The sequence below is a fragment of the Rousettus aegyptiacus genome, unplaced genomic scaffold (genome assembly GCF_014176215.1).
Source record: "Rousettus aegyptiacus isolate mRouAeg1 unplaced genomic scaffold, mRouAeg1.p scaffold_m13_p_9, whole genome shotgun sequence".
In the NCBI taxonomy this organism is placed as follows: domain Eukaryota; kingdom Metazoa; phylum Chordata; class Mammalia; order Chiroptera; family Pteropodidae; genus Rousettus; species Rousettus aegyptiacus.
This window is the reverse complement of record NW_023416312.1, coordinates 408,027-431,675: the sequence shown is the minus strand read 5'-3', so window position 1 is coordinate 431,675 and position 23,649 is coordinate 408,027. Positions and strand designations below refer to the sequence as shown.

Genomic DNA, 23,649 nt, shown 5'->3' with positions numbered 1-23,649 from the left:
CTTGCCTGGTCAGTAGTTTTGCCTCCTATTTCAAAAGAGGGGGCAAAAAAGATGACTCCAACAGACGCAAACCCCTCGAACTTCTATCTCCTTGACCTATAACAATTATCCATAAAAGCCCCCATCCTGAGTTCTGCACCTCCCTCCTCTAGCCCAAACCCTCATCCGAACTCTTTTAAGTTCTAATGTCCTTTCTCTTCCACTGGGAACTTTCTCTCAGTCTCCCTTCCAGATCCTTTATCTTGGACAGAAGAAAGCCCTCCTCCCTCTGGGAAAGTCACCTCCTGGGATGAGTGTTATCTGAGGATGATGATACCTGGAGCCCAGAGGGAGCATGGGGCCATCTGCCAAGGCAACTGGATCAGCCAGATTACCTTGACCATCGCTTGGGTACCAAGGTTCCATCAACCCTACAGCCCTCACCCCTAGTTCTCCGCCTCTCTGTTGATTGAGTTTCCTAAACCCCCAAAGGCACGAGCCTCTTACATCCAGGTTTATCATGGGGAGTTTTCAGGGGAAGGTGGTCTTTTGGCTCAGGACATCCATTCATGATTGGCCTCAAATGTAGGCTGAATATTATCTCCATATGAGATTTGCATGTGTGTGGGCGCACTCGTACGTGCATGCCTGTATTTCTCTCAGAGCTAATCTGACTATCGTGAAAGAATGAGATGAATTATATAATTTTAAACCTGGGTCCCATTCTGTTGTGTACTAGGAAATAGTATTTTTCAATAAATACTTCAGTTATTTTGTGACTAGGATAATTATATTACTTTGTGCTTTTCATTTAAAAGCTTTACTTTGCTAATTGTAAACATTTAAGACATGTCACACTATTTAGAGCCATCTTTTAAAAACAATGCTTCTTTGTTTAGTATGAAATCACCAAATACAACAGTGACCAGGGATCTTTGGACCTCTAGGATGTGCTAATCTCATCTTTAAAAACATTTAAAAAAAAAACAAGAAAATAAACATAAAACTAAAAAATACTTCACAAAGGAAAAAAAATAATTTGTGCTAAGGAAAAGAGGAAAGGCAATTGTGAAGGGCAGGAGCTGGTCCCACTGACTGGGGTCGCTGGTGTAGGAGATGAGGGGGAACAAGGTCGAAAAAGCAGTTTGGGAGAAACTTGGGCAAGGCTTTGAAAAAGGAGATAAGGCGTCAGGGCTCCTACTTTGGGCGGCAGGGAGCTGCACAGTGTTTTCCTCCTTTAAAAGAAGTGACAGGAAGAAGCTGTGGTGTCGGGAGCATGTTGCAAAGATGAAACTGAAGGACTTAAGTTCGGAGGTAAAAGAGCAAATCAGGACTCTTTTTTTTTTAATAGTCCAGGAATGCAGTGAAGAAGATTCTAGATCAACGCAGAGGCAGTGAGAGCAAAGGGAAGGAGACCAAAGAACTACTAAGGATTGACACTTACGTGTTTTGGCTAATGATTTGCTTTCGGAGGACAGAGTGTATAATTTCTTATCGATCCTATAGCAAATTACCACAACACTTGATGGCTTGAAACAACACTGGAGGTCAGAAGTCTGACACAGGTCTCACTAGGCTATAATCAAGGTCTCTGCAGGGCTATATTCCTTTCTGGAAGATCTAGGGAAGAATATGTTTCTTTACCCTTTTCGGCTTCTAGAGGCTGCCCACATCCTGTGGCTTGTGGACTCCTTCCGTCTTCCGAGTCTGCAATGTCCCTCTCGAGTCATTTTCACATCGCATCATCTAACACTACTCTTTTGCTTCCCATTTCCACATTTAAGGACCCTTGTGATGACATCAGGTACACCAGGATGATGTCTCATATCTTGGCCTCAAAGTCAGCTGCTTAGCAACCTTAATTCCATCTGCAACCTGAATTCCTCTTTGCCTTGTAACCTGATATGCTCACAGGTTCCGGGAATTAAGGTGTGGATATCTCTGGGGGCCATTATTCTGCCTCTTCCAGAGAGAGAGGCGTAGAAAGTGCGGTGAGTTTCTGACTCATGGTGATCAGGAGACTGGAAATGGAAACCCCATGAGATACCTGGACTCTTGGAGGGTAGACGGGTTTTGGATAGAAGCTGAGAACTCCCATGAGATGCACACTCTGAGTTGGGGCACTTATAGGAAATGAAGCACAGAACTGTCAGTGCTAAACTGGGATTCTGGAAAGAGGTGGCATTTGAGGTCCCTGCCTAGGAGTCATTATCAGAGCTAGAACATGACGTGAATGAACAACCTGGCCTTTTGAAGGAAAGCTGGACCTTTAGAAAGCACCTTGACTTTGGTTAGCTGCAAGAAGTCAGCAGTGGTTAGAGAGGAACAGCAGAAAAGCATAATTTTAGTGATGCAGAGAATGAGAGAGGGAAGGAAGGAAGGAGAAGTGTAAAAATACATAGTCATTGTTTTCCTCTGAAATATCCATCTGTTAATTTTCCATTTTAAAGAACTGCTTTCCTCAGAAGTCTTAAATCTGTAAGAAAGTCTCTTGAAAGACACCTTGCATTCAGTGTGTCCCAGGATGTGGGGCTCAAGTGTAACTTGTGACCAAAGACTCTTCTGCTTAGGGATGTGGTCACTGTGAGTGCTAGAAAGAACATCTGTGAACCCTCACCCAGGAACACGCAGCTAATAAGTAGCCGAGCCGCAGACCATTGTAGATCATCTGGTCACCCCTCCAGCTCTTTCCTTTCACTCACAATTCTGTGCCCTGCTCTAGACTGCAAACCTTGGACAAGCAGAGGCGTGAGCCGTGAGTCGTTGCCATTCCCAGTTTGTTGCAGGGGGTTCCCGTGTTTTCCCACATCCTCCTCTGAATGAGGACCGGTCGGCCCATTCAGAAAAATGTTGACCTATAGGATTTCCTGGCAATGATATGCAAGTGTGATTTCCTTCCATTGTAGTGACAGCTAAGAAGCTTGCAGGCGCGCTCCCCCTCCCCCTTAGGCTTGCAAATTAAATTATGGGAGTTCAGAAAAGATAACGTGTTCAGAATCTACCCCCACCCACCTCTATGTTCTCGGCGAACCCCTGTTCGTCTTCTGGAACCCACCTCGCATGCTGCCTACTTCGGGAAGCTTCCCCCATCCTCTTCACCCAGTCTTTGGCGTGTGTCTTTTGTTATGTTGCATGACAATTTATTCATATTCCTTCTCCTCTAGTGGACCGTAAGGTCATTGAGGCAGGGACCAGATGTTCCCATCCCTTGTCCCAGGACCAAGCACCTAGAGAAACTTCAGTATTTGGTGAAAGAATGAATGGCATTTTCATTTATCAAAAAAGATACTTTAGAGAAAGCTAGAAAACAAACCATGCTAACTTTTAAGGCAGGGGAATGGCGCGCATGCTTACGAGTAACGTACTGTTGAGCCATTTAACAAGAATGATGTCTACATCATTGCAAAATCTGGACAATAGTAGAAAAAAATGGGATCCAGTATACATGTCAGATCAAAAATCTCCTTCCTTTAGGGCAGGATATAGGCAAAAGATTCAGAAAACTGGCTGAACCTCACTTGCATCTAGTTTTTTTGTCATTGCTTAATACATTTAACCATCATTTACAGAGTAGACACTTGCACAAGGTGCCACGCCAGGTGCTATGGCAAAGAAAAAGACCCAATTCGGAGCAGCTGCGACCTAATCTTTCTTGCATGAATTGCCCCTAAGCACTCAACTCACAGCATTTCTTTCCATTGATGTCAGGGCGAAATCCCATTGCATATCATTTCCCGTTAGCACTTGAAACTTGTACGTTCTTGTCAGTCTTAATCTACCGTCATTGCCATTGTTGCCTGCACAGCATTGTATTCATACCTCTCTGAGAGTGATTTTTATGTATGTTTTGGCTAGCTCTATGTGTCTCTATGTTCTAATACATGGGTCAGCAGAATCAGATCTGCAGGCCAAATCGAGCTTGCTGCCCCTTTTTGTAAACATGATTTTATTGGATAACCACACTCATTCATTCGCGTAGTATTGTGTGGGACTCCTTTTGTCTATTATAAGAGTCGAGCAGTTGCAACAGAGACTATACAGCCTGACATGCCAAAGGTATTTACTATCCTGCCCATTACAGAAAAGGTTTCCTGACCTCTGTTCTAATGTATTGAGAAATCCTTAAAGGCTGTGGTTATGTTTTATCCTATTTTGGTTTCAACTCCAACTTCAGTACATGTATTAATTCAATCAGTGACTGTTTGAGTCCTACTATGTGCAAGGCACTGTTTCAGGCGCTGGTGGTACATCCCTCAAGGAGCAAAGCCAAGTCTCTGCTTTTGTAGAGCTTGTGTTCTGGTGGCGTGACAGCGGGGAGAGACGGAACCGCGAAAGAACTAAAAGAATATGTTGGTGATAAATGTAACAGAGAAAAACAAACAGATGGAGAAGGATTGCCATGGCGGGTGGACGGGTGGTTGTGGTGGCAGCGGGAGAATTGGTTCTACATGGGTTCACGTAGGAGGTGACGATGGAGCAGAGAGTTACGTGGATTCCAAGACCTTGTGAGGGGGAGTCAGGATGTGCTTGGCATGTTTCAGGAATCACGGGGCCATGTGCCTGGAGCAGAACAAGGGGTAGCGTGGGAGGAAATGAGGTCACCGTCTGAGTCTCTGTTTTCTGGGGCTGGTTTCATTCTGGTGGATTTCTCTCTGAGTGAGATGGGAAGCCCCTGGAGGGTAGAGCAGAAGAGAGGGGGGTCCCGTCATGTTTGAACATGATTGCTGGCTTCTGAGTGGAGAATAGATTATGGGGGGATGTGCAAGAGTGAGGGGGGACAGGAAATCATATAGAAAGCTGCCGCGAGAATCAGGGACAGAGATGATGTTCGCTTCGCCCGTGATCATAGAGGCGGGACGATGAGGGTGCCGGATTCTGGCTTCTCGAGCCAGCGCAGTGCCTGGCATTCAGTAAACGTCTGTTGAATAAAATGCAAGTTTCCATTGTGGTCAGCGATGGAATCATTTCTAGAAAGGCCGTGCCGTTCTGGGATGGAATCCTGGCACCTGCTTAAAAACACTATCGTCATAGCTCTCCAGATGTCATTGACCCTCATCCCTCTGTTGAGGTCTTTCAGCGAGTGTTCTCCTTGTCGCACCTGACGACAAAGCAAACTAAAAGGGCTACGTTTTCACTTTAATTCCCATGCATGTGATGGGAAGAGAGGAGAAATTAGATCGAGAGATAGTTCTATTTTTCCATGCTTAACCAAAATAATGATTAGGAGGTAAAACCTTTCAATTGCTTCCAAGCCACCTGTACATTGAGTTGCCTGGGACGAAGAAGGGATGATAAGTTTCTCACAACAGCAGCCCGGGGATCGGGTTCCATTGCAGGTTATGAAAAGACGAGCAATCTTATAATGTCCAGATCGGCTGCCCATTTATTTTTTTCTTATGTGGTTAATATTAGCAAATGGTTGAAGGTTTTTTTTTTTTAAGATGCCAGGCTTCTGTGGAGCCAGCAGCTCTTTAATTTTTAACAAGCTCAGCACAGAACTCTACACTCTTAATGATCAGTTCCCATTCAGTTGGTAGCGAGATGAGCATTAATTTAACCCAAGCACCACATGGCATTTCTGAGGGTTGCTGTTTCAGACAGGGTCAGGGGATTCCAGAAATTGAGAAACGTGTAAATAAACGGAGGTGTGAATACAAAAAGGCTGATTGTTGGAATCACTAAACATTGCCCTGGATGTGAAGCCTTCCCATAAATCTGGCCGAGAAAACCCCCTGGAGGCTGATTTGGACCTTGCGCCCACCCGGGGAACCACGCTATTCTCCCACAGCCAGCAGCGCCCGGCACTGTTCCACAGACCTCTGCTAATGATCTTGAAAGGGAGAAGGTTCAAAGAGGCTCGGTTCCCAGGCCTGCTAATGAGCATGAGCCTCTTCCTCCTTAATGAACTGGAGCTGATGTGGGATTCTCCCCACCGCCCCCCCACCCCCTTACCCCCTACCCTTTTTGAAGAGAAGGCAGGCGAGAGTTCACAAAAGCTGCAAGACTTCATGGCGAGGGGAGCGTGAAGCTGGGCCACCCGAAGGTGGCCTGGAGGGAAGTGGCAAGGATGGTGGAGGTCAGGCTCTGAGGGTGAGGCTGGACCTCCTGCCAGCTCGCTGGCTACAGTGACAAGCCCTTGATGAGAGTTTTTAGGCCAGGAGGGCTGTTCAGGGTCCCTCAGAAGCCCTTGCAAGCCACGTTGGAGTAATACGACGACCTTAAACTGCTTTCTAAACTGTAATTATTACCACTTATCACATGGATATCGTAGCCACTAAAGTCCTTGTTCTAATTGACTAAGTCGTTATTAGTCGTTGGTAACCGAGCTCACCGCAGCCACTAAAAAGGCCCTTAGATATTTTTCTCCACGTCGTTCTGCCCACCCACGTCCCATGGCCCGGATTAAACAATAGAATTATTCAGTAGAGTAGCAAACACATGCCGAAAACATTGCCTCTGTCACGATCGTCTTTGTGAAAGTCTATGTTTTTTTTCCTCAGGAATATATTTTGAAAATTGACATGCTATATTTAAGCATTATTTCTGCTGAAATCGTGCATTTGATTTTATTATACATTCCATGCCCATTTCTACAATAAGTGCCTTTCTACTTCTCTGAAGCCTGGTTTGGTACTGCAGAGAAAAATGTCCTTACAACATATCTGTGAGCATGTGAGTTTATAAATTCAAAGTTATGAAAGACTCTATAGTTCGTTAACTAACGTTTCTACATCTTAATTTTCAACGGAGGGTAAAACTTGGCTGCGACACAATAAGATTATTGTGATTAGATACGAATTATGAAAATTATAGTTTCAATAACTTGCCAATTTGGAGTAAAACCTTTTAAAGAACAAAATTGCCCCCCACCACCCACTGCCGCTTTCGGTGACTGGAACTTTGAGAAAATGTTAGCTGATAGGCTGGCTTAGGGTGTCCCCCCCCCCTCCTTAATTCCCTAGTGAATAGAAAGAGAATTATTTGGAATGCACACAGATTTACCCTTCCGCGAGCTGTATCTGGAATTATTCGGAGATGCTTTCAAAGCCGACAGCCCCCGTGGCTGGGCCCCTCGTGCCTAATCAGATCTTATGTCCTATTTCCAGATACTTGATCAGCTTCCTTGGAATTTGCTGATGATCCAAGAGAGCTTCGATTGAAGATGGAAACACTGGAGTCGGAGCTGACCTGCCCTATCTGTCTGGAGCTCTTCGAGGACCCTCTCCTGCTACCCTGTGCACACAGTCTCTGTTTCAACTGTGCCCACCGTATCCTGGTGTCACACTGTGCCACCAACGAGTCCGTGGAGTCTATCAGCGCCTTCCAGTGCCCCACCTGCAGGCATGTCATCACTCTCAGCCAGCGAGGTCTAGACGGGCTCAAGCGCAACGTCACCCTGCAGAACATCATCGATAGGTTCCAGAAGGCATCCGTGAGCGGACCCAATTCCCCCAGTGAGACCCGCCGAGAGCGGGCATTCGACGCCAACGCCATGACGTCCGCCGAGAAAGTCCTCTGTCAGTTCTGTGACCAGGATCCTGCCCAGGACGCTGTGAAGACCTGTGTCACTTGCGAAGTGTCCTACTGTGACGAGTGCCTGAAAGCCACTCACCCAAACAAGAAGCCCTTTACAGGCCATCGTCTGATTGAGCCAATTCCAGACTCACACATCCGGGGGCTCATGTGCCTGGAACACGAGGATGAGAAGGTGAATATGTACTGTGTGACCGATGACCAGTTAATCTGTGCCTTGTGTAAACTGGTTGGGCGGCACCGAGATCATCAGGTGGCAGCTTTGAGTGAGCGCTATGACAAATTGAAGGTTAGTCCAATCTGCCTTAAGCCAACCCCTTTCCGCCAGTAAATGTCATAGAAATCAAAAGTGTGTTCACTGCTAGCTACATGGCAGGTGAAGGTTTTCTCTTCACCTTTGTTAACTGATTCGTTTTAGCATGTTTTTTTGGCAGCCTCTGAATGTTACACAATAAGGGTTATCTTGTAAAACTCGACTGCTGCTTGTAATTTTCGCATTGTCAAGGTGAGGGTGCATTTGAAAAATCTGGATCATTTTCAGTCCTTGCGGGAGGGAGAGAGAGAGAGGGAAAAGAAGGAATGGCAGCAGGTAAAACCTGGCTTTGGGCATTTGTGGGGCATTTATTTTCCTCACTCGTCAGGGAAAACTAATTTCACTGCCATTGTACCTCTATCTTGTTACCGCACAAACAAAAGAATAGAGGAGGAATGCCTGTAGCAAATGTGGGGTTTTAGAGGACCCGTGACCTTTTATTCCTTGTGTAAACGATATCCAGCTTATTGGTGAACTAGAATGCTCTGATCATCTCGGGTTTCACGAAAGAATTCTTTTTCGCGTAGGCTTTTTATTCAGCGACGTTATGGGCAAAACTGTTTGAACTTCACTTTTAACATGAAATTATTAATTTAATTCCAGCACAGGGAACGATAATTAATACGACTGTATGTCAAATTAAAAAATCTCTCTCTAAATACGGATAGAATACACTAGGGAGGAAATAAGCCAAGTCTCCAGATGTCTGCGCAACTTCAGACGACGGTGGTTCTAATTATTGCAACCTCAGCCAAGAGAGTTTGCTCTGCTAGTGAGATAACTATGTTCACCAGCTAATTTTAGTTCACAAGACGTCAATTAAAAGGAAAGGAAGTATAAATTAAGAGCTCCGAGTAAATATATATTGAAGTCCTTCCTCTCAGGAAAAACACACACTGTTTTGTTGAGCAAACAAAAAATGAATCACATGATCAAAAGAGTATTACTGTCACTCAGGGTACATCCTCACCTTTCACAAATAGTTCCTGTCACTTCTCCTCAGCGCACATGGGTGCCCGTGACCACCGCGACCTCAGTGTTTTATTTGGTGACGCTAGGATTAACTGACCACATCTGTCATTTGGTTTGTCTGTTTCCTGATACGCTGAGGGAAGTTGACATGCTGAAGTGAATCTTTGCTTCCAGATGTCACTTGTGGAGCAAAAGCATCACCTGGGCAGCATGTCTCAAAGTGTCCAATGGCCACTGGTGCAAATCCACCTTTGAAACATGGAGAGAAATTTAGCCTAAGGATTTAGCAACACAGACAACAGTCGCCAAAAACGCTCCTCAAGTCAATAATAGCAAAAAGCAGTTCATGTATGAATTGTGCCCCAAAAACAGATTCCTCAGAAATTGATATGGCTATCAAATTTTAGAAACCGAGATAATCCGCCCCCTGCCTCCACTCATTTTTGGTTGGGGACAGAATGTTTAGGATGACTGGACATAAAAGGTGTGTTTCTTTTCCAAAATGTAAACATGCCAGATCTTCTTTTCTTTATCAAAAATTTTCCTTTGATTGGATTAATACTGTGTTTTCAACGATCATTTGTTAATCTTTCATAGTGATATTCGACAGTCATCAACTCCCAGATTTGATATTTAAACCTGATAGTCAGGTTTTTCTCATTAATTGTGTAATGTCACAAGAGTAATTAATTAATTATATAACATCTTCAAATTTATGAAGTGATACTGTCGTGCTTTGCTTCTTGTGATGAAAATGAAACTCTTCAATTATGAGCCCTGTATATTTGTCTAATCAAACTGGTAGGTTAGCGGTCATTGATATTGTCACCTGGGCGGGGGGCTGGCAATTACATTTTAGTATATTTTATCTTCTAATTACAGAAATATAAGCATGTAAACAACACCCAGTGTACCGAAATACATTTACAGCCACTGAACAAAATGTGAGCATTTATTTACGGCCCTTTCACAAAATGTGCTTATAAGCATTTAAACAAATAACAGGCTACCATAGCATGTTTGTTCTGAAACATGCCAGTTATGTTAGAATAAAAATAAAGCCATGGGCATAGATGACATTTGGGTGGCTATGGTATTTCAGTTATGAACATATGTGCTTCCTTGGTTTTTTGAAAACCTAGTATAACATAAACATTAATTTTTGAAGAAAGTAATGGTATCACAAAAGGACCAAAACCAAGGGAGTGTATTTTTGTTAATTATTATTTTGGTCTGAAAAAGTAAATGTGTCCTGTAAGTATATTTTTCTGAGGCTTTAGCATTTCATACAGAAATGAGTCTGTGATGATGTGAAGACACTAATTTGGATATGTAAGGACTCAAGTGTCTTCTGTTTGAAAATGTTTTTGTCCTTCTGTTAGTAAAAGTCCATTATTTGAAGAGGGGAATTCTGCAATGATTCTGAAGCTAATTATTTCTTGCAATGACACTAAACTTTGGTGGACATTTTTACTCATATTAGGTCTCAGCATACTTGTGTTTATATAAGGAATTGGGATTTACTTTTGTACATTACAATTTTTTTTCTAGGCATAAAGGAAAAAAAACATAAAAATTCCAACATGTAGAATTCATGCACATTAAATCTTCCACATCATCTGAAATAGCATCATGTCAGGAATCTAATGCTTTCAGAGACTGTGCATTGGAAAGCACTCATAAAATATTGAAGCAAAGAGAAAATTAAACCAGCATTTCCTGAACTCTGTTTTAAGATAAAAAGAGAAAACTCTTCCTGCCAAATGCATAAGTCTCTAAATGGAGCATATCATAATGTGGACCTTTTTACATCATTTTAATTGAATTTTGAGAAGCCTCTCGGTCCTCCAAACTTGGATTAAAAGTTTGGTTCGTGAACCACATAACATATAAGAGAATTTAATATAATGCATTCCAGAGTTTTCAAGGAATTACAATTCGGTAATTCCTTTTCTTCTGTTCCAACATACAATGTTGGAGCTTTTGTTTCTTTTCTCTAGTTAGACCTATAAAAATATACAAACCGAGAAAAATTGACCTTTCCTTGCCCTTCAATTTCAGCATAGCCCCACTTCAAGTTTGTTGACGCTGAAGTTCCAAACCTTTGTCTCACTAGTCTGACTCTAAACGTTGGCTAAGGGAGCATATTTGTGTAATGCCTCTCTAAATGGGTCATATGACTGGAATTTTGTAATAGTTTGATAAAGGTTCCAATTAAAGCTCAGCTTTCCTATGTAGCTCTTCTCATCTGGAGGTGAAGACTTGGGATTTCACTTCTGTGTTTCATTTACAGATTGTCAGTTTTTCTATTTTTGAAAGTCTTGTGCTTTATTAGCACTTGGGAAAGTTGTAAGTGGACTGAGCTAGACTTTTTTTTTTTTTTAGTTTTCCTTAGAATTTCTCTAACTCGTTTCTTCTTTGAAGATAGTAGTAGGTATAGTGCAGGTTTCAGTGAAAAAGGGGTGTGTGTGTGTGTGTGTGTGTGTGTGTGTGTGTGTGTGTGTTGCATAGGTCATATGAGACCAGGGATGCTGCTGCATTTTACAATGTGAAGGTCAAACCTCCACCACGTAGAATTATCTGGCCCCAAATATCAATAGGACCCAGGTTGAGAAATCCTCATCTGTCAGAAGATTTTAGTGTTCATCACTGTATTAATTTGCTAAGGCTGCTGTAACAAAGGACCACAAACTAGGTGGCCTAAATGACAGAAATTTATTGTCTCACCGTTCTGGAAGTCCAAAATCAAGATGTCGGCGGGACCCATTCTTCCTGAGGACTGTGGGAAGGATACGTTCCAGGCTTCTCTCCTTGGACTGCAGGCAACTGTCTTCTTCCTGTGTCTCTTCGCATGACGTTCTCCTTGTGTGCCTGTATTTGTGTCTAAATTTCCCCTTTTTATAAGGACATCGGACATGTTAGATTAAGGGCCCACTCTCCTCCAGTGTGACCTCATCATAACTGATTACACCTGCAGTGACCCTATTCCTAAATAAGGTCACATTCTGATGTATTGGGGGTTAGGAATCCAACATACAAATTCAGAGAGACACAATTCATCCTACATCAGTCACTTAGTCCAGTGTATACTTTATTATCTAGTCATTTGAACATATGTTATGTCTCTATCAAGGATTTAGTGGCCTTAGGTAGAGACGTTCAGCTCACACTGCTCCATCGCCCACCTAAGACTCACCACAGGGTCTTGTAGATAATTAATTCTCAATAAATACTTGTCAGCTGCTTCAATGATGATCAACTATTAAACCTACATGAAAGTTTAAATTCATAATAATATTAGAGATATTCATTCATATATATGACTAAGCATTCTGTAAAATAATTTCTATATAAGAGCAGAGCCAGATAATACAGTATATTTATCCAATTGGATATGAACCATTATTTTCATCTATATTGCATTTCATTAGCTTAAATTTAATAATGCGAATTTTGATAGACGATCTCAAATAATTGTAGAACAATTCGCATTTGTTTCATGCTAATATGTGATGGACACTCAATAGCCCTTTTATACCTGTTATTTATCTTTCCATCAGCCATATCTGGCACTTGGGTTTTTTTGAAAGATTAATAAATAAGTAAGTTAATATATGCTTAAGTGAAAGCAATAGGAACAGATACAATCTCCCTCCTTCGTGGGGCTTATAGTCTAGAGAATTCCAACAGGTAATATTTTTTCTGTTGGTGGTGGAGAGAGACACCCCATGCCCAAAGCAGGAGCACCCACCCCAGGCCTGAGAGGTGGAGGAAGGCTTCCTAAAAAAAAGACCATTATGTCTACTATTTCCAAACCTTTTATTAAAAAACAATGTCAAATTACTAGATATCTGTAAATTCCCCGTTGTCGGTCATTCTCTTTTATTTTTTTTTCACATATGACATTTTTTTGTGTCACTCTATATGCTTTTTCAAAGCAGTTCACAACAATTCCAGGCTAGATTTTAATCTAAAATGTAGAGGCACCTTATGACATTTCACCACATGGTTCCATTGGGATATGCGAATGAATGAGTCAGTCGTATGTCTTCTGAACCACTTTGGTTATATGAGGTCTCGCCAATTGCAACCGGCCCCTTCAAAATGCAATTCTCCTTATGCTTATTTCATGGGAACATTTCTTTAGTCAGCACTATATATGTTTCTAAAATTCCCATATGATGAAAATAATGTTTCCAAATATTTGTAAAACGTGTGAAACCTGTATTTTACGTTTTTTAGTTTAGTACAGAATTATTTATGACATAAGGGCTTAAAAGAAAACACCTCCAGGGATATGTTTTTGACAGTAAGCTCAAGGCCACGTCTTTCCCCTCCCTCCTTCTTACCAGTCTGTCCACCCTCAGGAGCCCCACCCTTCACCAGAGGAGAGGACTGTGTTATTGCCTGATGATTTATTGTTATAGGAATCATTTTTGATAAGCTCAGAGAGTTCTGGAAAATACACAGACAAGTACACAAGGTACCCTTTAGTCATGTGGCTGTGTAAACAAACATAATTCTTGGGTGTGTTGCTTTAAGTTCCTGTGCCCCATTTTACTCATCTGTAAAAACAGGGCCAATGATGTACTTGCTTACATAGAAACATGGGAGAACAAAATAAAATGTTTCATGTATACCCTTAGCTTTGAGCCTGGCACAGAAGAAACCTATAGTGTGTGTTAGAACATAACAATATATCTTAGCAACCAAGGGGTAGAATGGCGCGATGGTTAAGGTATGGACTTTGAAGGTAGACTGCTTGCCAATTCCTTTTTAACCACTGCGTATATTATTCGTGTGTGAGATGAGGGTCCATGCTGTCGCTTTAATGGGTTTTTGCACTTGTGTTTTGCAAAGCACCTGGCAAAAAGCAGAGGCACAACAATGAATAAACACTTGTTGATGGACGTGTGCAAAATTGATGGGTTAGGACAGTGTTTCGGGATTCAGAGGAGGAAGAGATGATGCCAGTTCTGAGTAGACAAGAAACTTTGCTTCGGGGTGGTGGGATTTAGCTGCCATAACAGATCGCTGGATTATGCATCAAAGAAGAAAAGAGTGAGGTGTTTCTTCGGAGCGAGGCCAGCAGAGACCTGTTGGCAGGAATCTACAAGACGGCGTAGGGATTCTAGACAATGCTGGCTAAAGCTCAGCGTGCTGATTGAGGGGCCAAGAGAAAATGTTGGGAGAAGATTTTGAGTCTTTAAATGCCAGATTAAGTAAGGGTTTAGGGGCATTTTTACTCTTCTGTAGGGTAACGCTGAATAACTTTGTTTTTGAGAGAGGCTGATGCAATGTGTATTTTCTGAAGGTAAGGTCGAATGAGGCTATCAGAAGGATTAGGGTTAATAAGTACCCAGAAGAAATAGAAGGGGGAACAGATATTCATATTACTTTAGATTTTTGTGCTCTCGTTGTTAATGAACCCACCACACTGTCAGCAGATACATGCAAGGGCGTGAGATTCAGTGTCTTGCCCACGAAGACTAAGAAGAGATAGATGTCATTGCTGATTGGTCCTTGGATCCGCGCATAGATGTGATTCTTTTCCCGCTTTCCTAGTGCAGTGACACACTGGTAATGCTCTGTGCGTCTGTCTTCCGGCTTTTTGATTCACCGTACGGAGGATGCTGTTAACAACTGTGAACGCCTACCGCAAACCTAAGTAACGTTTTAGAGCCAGAAGCAACTTTGGAGCTCGTGTAATTTCACCCCCATTCCTCAGATGAGGAAATCGAGGCCAAGAGTAGTAAAAGGACTTGCCCCCAAATCATGCATCAAGATGACTCTGAACCAGGACTAGAACACAGTTCCCCTGCTGCACAATTTGTTCTGTGTCTCTTTAGCCAACAGTGCTAACTTGGACACCATCGCCTTGCGAGCGATCCAGTCATTTCTAAGATTGCTTGTGAAGTTTGAGACTAAATCCAGTGATTCTATGTGATTTTAAAAATACAACTGGCTTAGCTATAGGCCACCATCATAGATATAGGATGATTCCTCTAGGGCCACTAAAAATACTTCCCTAAGATATCTCCCATTCGATGTTTTCCACAGTTGAGCCAGTGTAGGGTGGGTTGTCCTGAAGGTCCACACCTCATGCCAGGAGCTGGGTTCACATAGATAGACCCGGATGACCCCAGGGACACCACAGAGATGCTCATATGGAAACAAATGAATCGTAGTGGCAGCTTAAACGGGCTCACTAATTTCCTTCTTAGGGCAGTATTTTCCTGAATGTCTTAATATACAGATGACTATTACATTTTATTTAAATATATAAAGTAAGTAAACGTAAGTGACGAGTATCTATTTGTGTGTGGTCTTTGAATTTAAGTTGAAATGCTCAAAAGGGCACAGTTCATTCTGATGAGTTATGAAGTTAAAACTAGTACAATTTGCTGAAATTACATTAACTAAATATTTTATTTTTAAGGCTGTGATATTCAAAATTCTCTATCATTCTATGTTATTGACAAATCATAAACTAGGTTATTCTTAGACTGATAGATTTTTTGATGCTGGAAAGGTAAATAATAAAGCGGATATGAGTGGCCTCAGAAAGTGAATATGGCTAAAGATTTGATTTATTCTCAGTATGTGACATAAACATTCTGGAAAAATCTGATAAAACTGTACTTACAAAGTCTACTTCAAACTTATTCACTTTGCGTGTTGGACTTTTGGGCATAATACTTAAAGTCTTTTGCATACCCACGAGGATAGCTTTTAAACTGACAGAGGAAAATACGTTTTGCATTTCTCATCAAAAAAGAAAATACTTGTAAAATGCTTAGCATGGTGATTGGCACGTAGTAAGCGTTCCATGAACACAAGGTATTATTATATCTGGGCATTTACTGTTACAGTAAAGACTTCATTGGTGTAATCCAATCGTGAATTTCCTGACAGTATCATAAATTACTCAGTGGTTATGGGGTCGATTTGTGTTTCTGGCTGACTTTGAACAACCCTCGGGGGAATTATAATTGGGTGGAAACTTTGATTTGTCCTTCTTTCTAAACCAAGCTAAGTAGTAAAATGGACTTTTAAGAAGCAGTGAGTGGTGGACGGAAAGAAATGGCTTTGAAAACAAGCACCATTTTGAAGTTCAAGGGGGATGGGCTGGCCTTGCATGGTCCTAGTTTTTCTGATGGAATCAACCCCACAGGTGTTGACGGAGGACCTACGACCGTTTCCCAGGAAAGAGAAGCTGACATTCGGGTTTATGCTCTGACGGTCACGTTCAGATGCATATAGACAGATGAGACGAATATAAGTGACATGACATAGGCAGCCTGGATCAGTCACAGGCTCAACAGTCCAGCTTTTTGTTGTCGTTGTCGTCGTAGATTGCTTTTGGTGTGTGCTGGGGCAAGCTGGCCTTGAGTTGTGTGTTAGCAGTTGTCTCCCTTAGAATAGGAAGGAGAAATTTCACTACAGGTTGGGAGTAGGGGAGGAGGAGAACTATACAGACAAGGAGCTTGCAGAAGGAGGCTTCCAGCCCCTCCATTGTCGTGGCCCCGGGGTGTTCTCCATGCTCTCTTCTGTGGCATCGGGACAGAATGCATAAGAACAGCAATGTTATCATCCGCCCTTCTCCATCATATCTCCTTACTGCTTATGGGGGGGGGGACAGGAAAATCATGTTTTTTATTTGCATTGGGATAGACTAGGTCCTTATTACTGAAGCAATATAGTAAGCGTGAAAAGCTTCTGTTCCCTTTGTGCTTTTATAAATGCCTTTCCCCCCATCCGCTTTATCAAATCCTGCTTTAAAAAAAAAAAGAAAAAGAAACTCTTATTTATTCACCCAAGGAATGTTTGTGTGTAGCTAATGAGATAAGCGCTGGGTAAACTCCGGGAGCACAGAAATGAATAACAGAGATAAGTCATTGCTTCCATGGTCTAGACATAATTATAACTTGTGATAAGAGTATTTAAAAGGGCTATGGAAAGAGTTCCATGAAACACAATCCATGAGATAGTTTTTTAATATGAATAATAGTAAAAATCGCTGATGTACGTGTTGCTCTCTGGAAATTGCCTAATTCCAAAGACAGAAGTGAAAACACATTCCGATGAAGAGTGACGTTCAGAGAAGACAGAACGGCGACATTCACACTGCACGTGCCTTGGGAGTAGAAATGAAGGATGAAATATGAGGGTTCCAATCCATGAGGAAATCTGGGCCAGACTCTTTCCTCTTAAAGGTCCACTGCTCGTGGGCTGGACCGTTAGCTCCCCTCACGTGCCTTCCCCAGAGGTCTCTGCTTCCTTCCTGAACCGGGCTGATAGGTCAGGTAAATATCCAGGCTCAGAAGCAGTTTATGTCATTTCCACTCTGGAAGGACCCATCTCTAGAAAGACGTTGCGAGGGGCAACCGGAGGAAATGCTATTGTGTTGGCGAGCCAGCTGGGAGGCTTGCTTTATCTATTATGGAATTTTTTGCAGACTTAAGTGTTAAGATGATTATCCTGGCCTGGGAGAGAGGTTTATTTCCCCCTCCTTTGACCCTTGACATGGCCGTCCAGAGCTCAGTTGCTCTCGGTTGATGTCATCAGATTTGAGGCTGACAGGCATGAAATGGGCAGGCTTTCAGACTCAGGCTTATTTAGTATGAGCTCTTTCTTCTGGAAGATGTAGGAGACCTAGGGTACTCATTCAAACAGCATCCAAGGAGCGTAGAGGGAGATGCTTTTCTTGCCCCTGGATTGCAAGGGTCTCACTCATTTATAGTATTCAGCTCGTTAAGCAAAATGGTTCCAGTTTCTCTTTTATTCTGGTAATTCATCAGGAAACATATTAGGCAAGGCCTTCATGCTGCCTCCAGACTTCTAGAAAAAAAGTCTTGTAGCCCAGGGCTGGGTGATAATAGAGGGAAGGAGAGTTGTTATCTTTCAAGATGCTGCTTTAAGTTGTTTGGAGATGCGGTTCAAGGGTATTTGTGGATTCAACACCAAGAACCAGCTATTACCAAGAGTAATAACTAGCATTTGTAAATCTCCAGATTTACAGTTTGCAAAGCACTTTCAAGTATTATTTGATCCTTGGAAGAACTGTGTATGCCCTGCAAAAATATGGAAATGATAATACCTGCTCATTAGGGATCTTGGGAGGATTAAATGAGATAATATATAGGTCTAAGTGTCTAACCCAGCATCTAGTGGTGGGAGAGGCTCAGCAAGTAGCAACATTCTTAACTGTGCAGAACATGAGGCCCCGGGAAATTAAATAGCATAACTACGGTTAGAGGAATTGAACTTTGAGAGCTCAGCCCCAGGGATCCCATCGTACCCCTAACTGATCATTACCTTTGATTAAGGCAGAAGGAACTATGACTCAAACATGTCACGCTTCAAAACATTAGCCAGAAGGAAAAAAGAGCTCAGGTGACAGAGACAAAATACTTTTGTCTTTACTTTTGACACAAGGGCTCCCTGGATTGAGCGAAGAAATTTCCTTTAAAGTGCTGACTATGATTGAAGATGATCTATTTTCTGTTCTAATATCAATAAAGAAGTAAAAATACAAAGTTAAAATTTTGATGATCCATGTGACATTATTTTTATATACTTACAGTAATGTTGAATTATTTAATATTCCTCAGCTACTCTGTACATAAGTGTTAAATAAAGGAATGAATGGATCTCTGATGAGCCTTAAATTTATTTCATCACTTGAAATGTGATTATTTGTTTGCCCTGGTCAAACGCATAAATGTAGAGCCTTGGTCTATGCATTTGACATTTCAGATCTCTTAAGAGATCTAAGTGAGTTCTTATTCATATTTACTTATTTTTGGCAAAACGTGGATACAAATAAAAATGGTCACTAACCAATAACGAAGCTTTTTGGTCTGTTATTCATTCTTCTTTCTTAGGACTGTCTATCAGTCAGAACTGTAGGTTTAAATTCATTTCTTAGACCAGAATGTCTCAAATATAAATACAGGAACCACTCAGGGATCTTGTTAAAGTGCACATTCTGATTCAGAAGATCTGAGATGGGTCTGGATTCTAATTTCAATTTATGCCCGGGCCTTGCCAATTTAGAGTTATATGAATGTAGGTTAAGGGAAAAAAACAAAACTAACTTCCCTAAGCCTCATTTCCTCATCCGTAAAACAGAGGGAAGAATTCAGGATTAAACCCTGTAATGCTTGACCCTTGGGAAGCCCTGGTCAAAGGATAGTGACTCCTCTCCCCATTTGATTTCCTGAAGGCTTCCATCTCTTCCTCTCTTTATTCCAAATTTGAAACTTTTTCTGTACTAATAAAGACAATAGAGGTTCTTCTAAGAAGTCAGACAATCTAAACTTTATATAAGTACAAGTGAACAATCTCCCTTCTCAATCTTTCCATCTCTTCCTCTAATAACTCCAGATTGTTAAGTTTATTAACTCTAGGCTCACTGAGAGCTACTCTAGCTTAGCTTCAGTAGAAGTCTCCAAACTCAGACATTCCAAATTGCCTTTACCACTCCCTTTATAACGATAGCATTCCGTATTATTTTATAAACGTTCTTTGGGCACCAACCTCCCCGCCTCGATCATTTGTCCATTTCTAAAGTCCAAAATTGCATTTTGTCGTTCTTTTGTATCTGATTACCGATTTTTCAATGACTAGAGCATTTTTAAAAAGTATTTTATCAGTAGTAAATACTTGTTGAAACAAATGAAACAGCCCATAATAATTTAATCAGATGATCATCTCTACCATATCAGTAGAATTTGCCCATCAGAGCAAAAAGGGAAAGCATAGCCCACCACCCATTCTTTGGAAGTTTGGATACGTAAGCAAGCAAAATATGCCTTTCAGGTCTCTGTATTCATTTCTGAATCTACAGATTGCTCCCCAATGATTATAAGGAGACTCTTTGATTTTTTAAAAACTTTGGTTCAGGCAGAGGTGATGAAACTTTTGCCATTTACAAGGGGGAATACAAACTAGTATTATATACATATCCATACATACATACCTGTATGCTTTTCGTGGATATGTTTTGTTCCCTGCTGCCTCAGAACAGAGTTATGTTTAATTCCACTTTGAGGCAGGATGATAAGAAATCACGAAGACCTTAGGGTCCACAATTGCCTTATTATCACAAATTGGGAGGCAAGGGGGCTGATATTGGCACCTAGTAGACCAAGGCCAGGGATGCTGCTACACGCCCTAAGGGCACGGGACGGCCCCCATGGCAGAGAATCGTTTCGCCCCAGATACCGGTGGTGCCAAAGCTGAGACATCCTGAATCAAACCAAAACGTTTTTTTGTTGTTGTTTTTTGTTTGCCAGCAACACAAAGGGAAGTGCTCATCTTTGCTCTCAGAGGCCTTTACTTGTTTGTGTAACCTCCAAAACCAAGTCTGTTTTGAGAGCCAGAAAGCTCAGCCCTTGCAGATTCTCTTTCCTGCCATCTGTGGACACCCTGAGTGGCAGGTTGGCAGCTGCCCCAAGGCTCTTTGCGCGCAGGCTTCTCCCACCCTAGGCACCCAGCCCATCTTGAGCAGTCTGGGCCCGTACCTGCCATCCTTTAGGCTGTTTCGGCAGCGCTCAAACCACCAAAGGCTTATTAAATATTCTTTAATCCCTTCCCAAAACATGGTTTAGGTGCAATTGATATTATCTGCTCTCCTCCAGATTTCCTAGTTATTGCAGATCATGTTCTGGACTACCTTCCAGGTGTAACTGTCTGTATCTGAGACAGCCTGGGGCTTTCTACCAAGTGGGAAGTCTACAGAGAAACATGCTGGCAGCTGAGATGTTCGCCGCAATGGCTTATATTTGATATATGATAGTTTTAATTGTGACACAGTCAAAGCGAATTATTTCCATAGATCAAAAGTTCTTCATTAAAACTCTTAGGCTATTTTCAAATTTGTCTTCCAAAGGAACCGTTTATATTTATATAGCCCTGCATCTTTACCTGTGCAACACTGTAGATTCTAAACTCCTGAAGCCGAAGACTTGGAATGGCATAAATCAAATGTGAGTCTTCAGTGCTAAGGCCGAAGTTATCTAGGTGTAATTTCCAAGTGTTCGTTCCTACAGGCAGATACTGTGTATTTCACAAGAGGTTTGTGTGGTGAAAGTCGTGAGCTGGAAGGACCTTTGTCATTCTAGTCCAGTGGTTCTCACCTTGGCCGCATGCAGATCACCTTGAACAGGGTCCCAACCCAGTGGAACATGATCCTCTGGGCTGTAGCTCGAGGTCTAATATTTCCCCAAAACTCCCTAAGTGATTCTAATGCGCAATCCTTGTTGAAAACTTCAATCTAACCCAAACTCTCAATTAAAAATGAGGAAACTGAGGCCTGGATTAATTCACAAAGGCAGGAGTCAGCAAACATTGTAACAGCCAGCTATTAAAAATTGTCAGGCCTTACGATTTCTGCTGGAACTATTAAACCCTGACCTAGCATGAAAGCAGCTAGAAATGGCACATAAACAAATGGGCGTGGTAGCGTGCCAGTGAAACTGTATGAAACAGGTGGCTGGTTGGTTTGGCCAGCAGGTCGTGGTTTGCCAACCCCTGGTTTAGGTCTCAAAACTGGTTAGAAAAGGTTCTTCCACTTGAATTTGATCTTTCTATTTGAGGCAGTGTCTGTAATATACACAGTTTCTGTAAAAGGTAAATAAATACCTTTATGTAAGTTAAGACAAGTATCTCAGTGTAGATACTCTTAGTCTAGAGCATTATTATCTTTGTTCTTACAAGAGGACATCATTTGAAGATATTTATCAAATTTAAGATAATCATCAGCACAGTGTTTTTGTTTACTAAAGTTATGAGCCAGTCAATAATATTTCTGTCCAAGAGATTGTTTTCAAGTGGGAAATCAGAAAATCAGATGATGTGATCAGAATACCGAAGCAAGAAGAAAAGAAATAAATATGCTGCTAAGGAAAATGATATCTGATTTCTTTTTCAACTAGTGAAGAAAGAAATCGGTTGTAAATTTCTAATTCTTTATGATTGTGCTGATGACCTATGAGGAGATATTTTATTTAGATTTCCTTTGAATACATCTGAGCAAATTTGAATGTTATTTCTAACTGCTACAGATGCCTCTTAGGAGTCCTTGGGAGCGACCATGGGGTAAGATGGTAGAAATGAAATCATCACAATTATTGTGGAGAATGATGTATTTGGCTCTGAGTCACGGTTTGCGTAGCCCTTCCTCCAAAATGCACTCACAAAAATAGATTTCTCAGAAGGTTAAAAGCCATTGAATCTGGTCATTTTCCCGGGAGATTGCTTTATCCGCATTTGGTAGTTACCTACATATCTATATTTTTCAGAGAAGAGCTCTCTCTCTTCCATTTTGTGCTTAAACAATACATTTGATAAAAGTGCTTCCTGTTCTGAAAAAAAAAATCACTGTCATATTTACGAGGATAAAATCGCTTCCTGTCAATGATTTTTTGAAATGGGTAAATACTAGAGATGGTGAAACAAAAGCAATTTGTGTCCCACAGGGATCCTCCTCTTTATGATGCCCTCCCCCCATGATGTCCCTCTCTTCACCATCATTTAACTGGGTTTATTGAAAGGACATTATGGAGAAAGGCATTATAGAAGGGTGTCATAGTTAATGCCATTATAGAAAGAGGCAATGTGGATAACAGCGACATATAGAGGGACCTCCTAGAGGGGACATGGGAGATTAAAGTAATTCAGTACTCAATTTGACCACATAAATAATAGTGATTATGATTTATGAGGCTTGCCCATGCTAATTACAATATGCATAAAACAATAGGTCATTTTCATCTTTTTATGCTTATACCATGCTATTTTTCCCCTTCTTGCTTATTTCTATGGTATTCATCATCATTGGCTTACAGGTTTTAGAAGGTACTGGAAAGTAGTTGCAATGACCTGTTTCTCTGAGGCTTTGTGCACTGACTCTCCCGGCATGATTAAGTTTTCCTTTATCAAATTTGGCCAGAGGCAATTTGTAGCCACAGTGACCTTATTTGAGTCTTGTCTCTGTCTCAGGTAAGTTTTCTCTTGAGAAAGTTTCTGAACATCTCTAAACCTGGGTTTCCAAATTATAAAACTGGTCCATTAATAACTGCCTCTCACGGCTTATGTGAGGAATACATAGATCATGTCTCGAAAGTATTGAGTCGAATGCCTGGTACTTCAGAAACCTTAAACAGACAGTGGTGAATTATCTTTAGTGCTATGGTTATTCTTTTCCCCTTCAACATAACATAGCCTAGGCTGCAAGCTGGGGCTTCGTTACAGACGTGTCTAAGGTTAGGAGAAATGCAAGAGGGAAGAGCACAATGGAGAATGAATTTATCCCCCCACGAACGTGAGGACAGCTATATCTCAGTTTGCTTTCTCCACTTCGTTCACTCCACCCTAGTAAAGCTTCATTGCTACCTTAATCTTTGGTTCTTGAGGCTCGGGGGAAGAGTCATTTTTCCAGTGCTGTTGAGAGTTATATAGCCCTAAGTGATCTTATGAAATACAGTGTTTCAAAGGAGTGTTCGAGAAGATGAGTGATACGAGTAAATACCAAGTGTTTCTTCTGACAGGAAGCGTTAGGTGATAAGAGCTGCTGAAGGTTGAGCTGATCCTTATCTAGGTAAGCTCTGCGCTTGAGGTCGTCTTTGTAGAATGAATGACAGGCATAGAAAATGTAAGAAGTAGGTTCGTTTGTTTCGCACCATTATTGAAAAACAGCCGTAAAGAAGACAGAACATGGTCATTAAAGGCCTCTAAACCCTTGAGTGATGATTTATAAATTGCCGAAGTTCAAGTAATTTTCATGAAACAAAACCAAAACATTTCAGAACGTGGTTTATTTCCTAAAATCGAGGCAATTGTTCTTC

The 23,649-nt window shown here is 41.5% G+C and overlaps 1 protein-coding gene across 4 annotated transcripts in view; it reads left to right on the top strand.

Moving 5' to 3' along the window:
* MID1 (midline 1) overlaps positions 1 to 23,649 on the top strand; it is a 305,290-nt gene that overhangs the window by 199,289 nt on the left and 82,352 nt on the right. For 3 of the 4 annotated variants that reach the window (XM_016140155.2, XM_016140153.2, XM_016140154.2), the window contains exon 2: positions 7,086 to 7,801. In XM_016140155.2, coding sequence (XP_015995641.1) covers positions 7,142 to 7,801 — 660 coding nt within the window. In that variant the 5' untranslated portion in view covers positions 7,086 to 7,141. The remainder of the gene's footprint in view (positions 1 to 7,085; positions 7,802 to 23,649) is intronic. The other variant, XM_036226474.1, reaches the window with a different exon arrangement.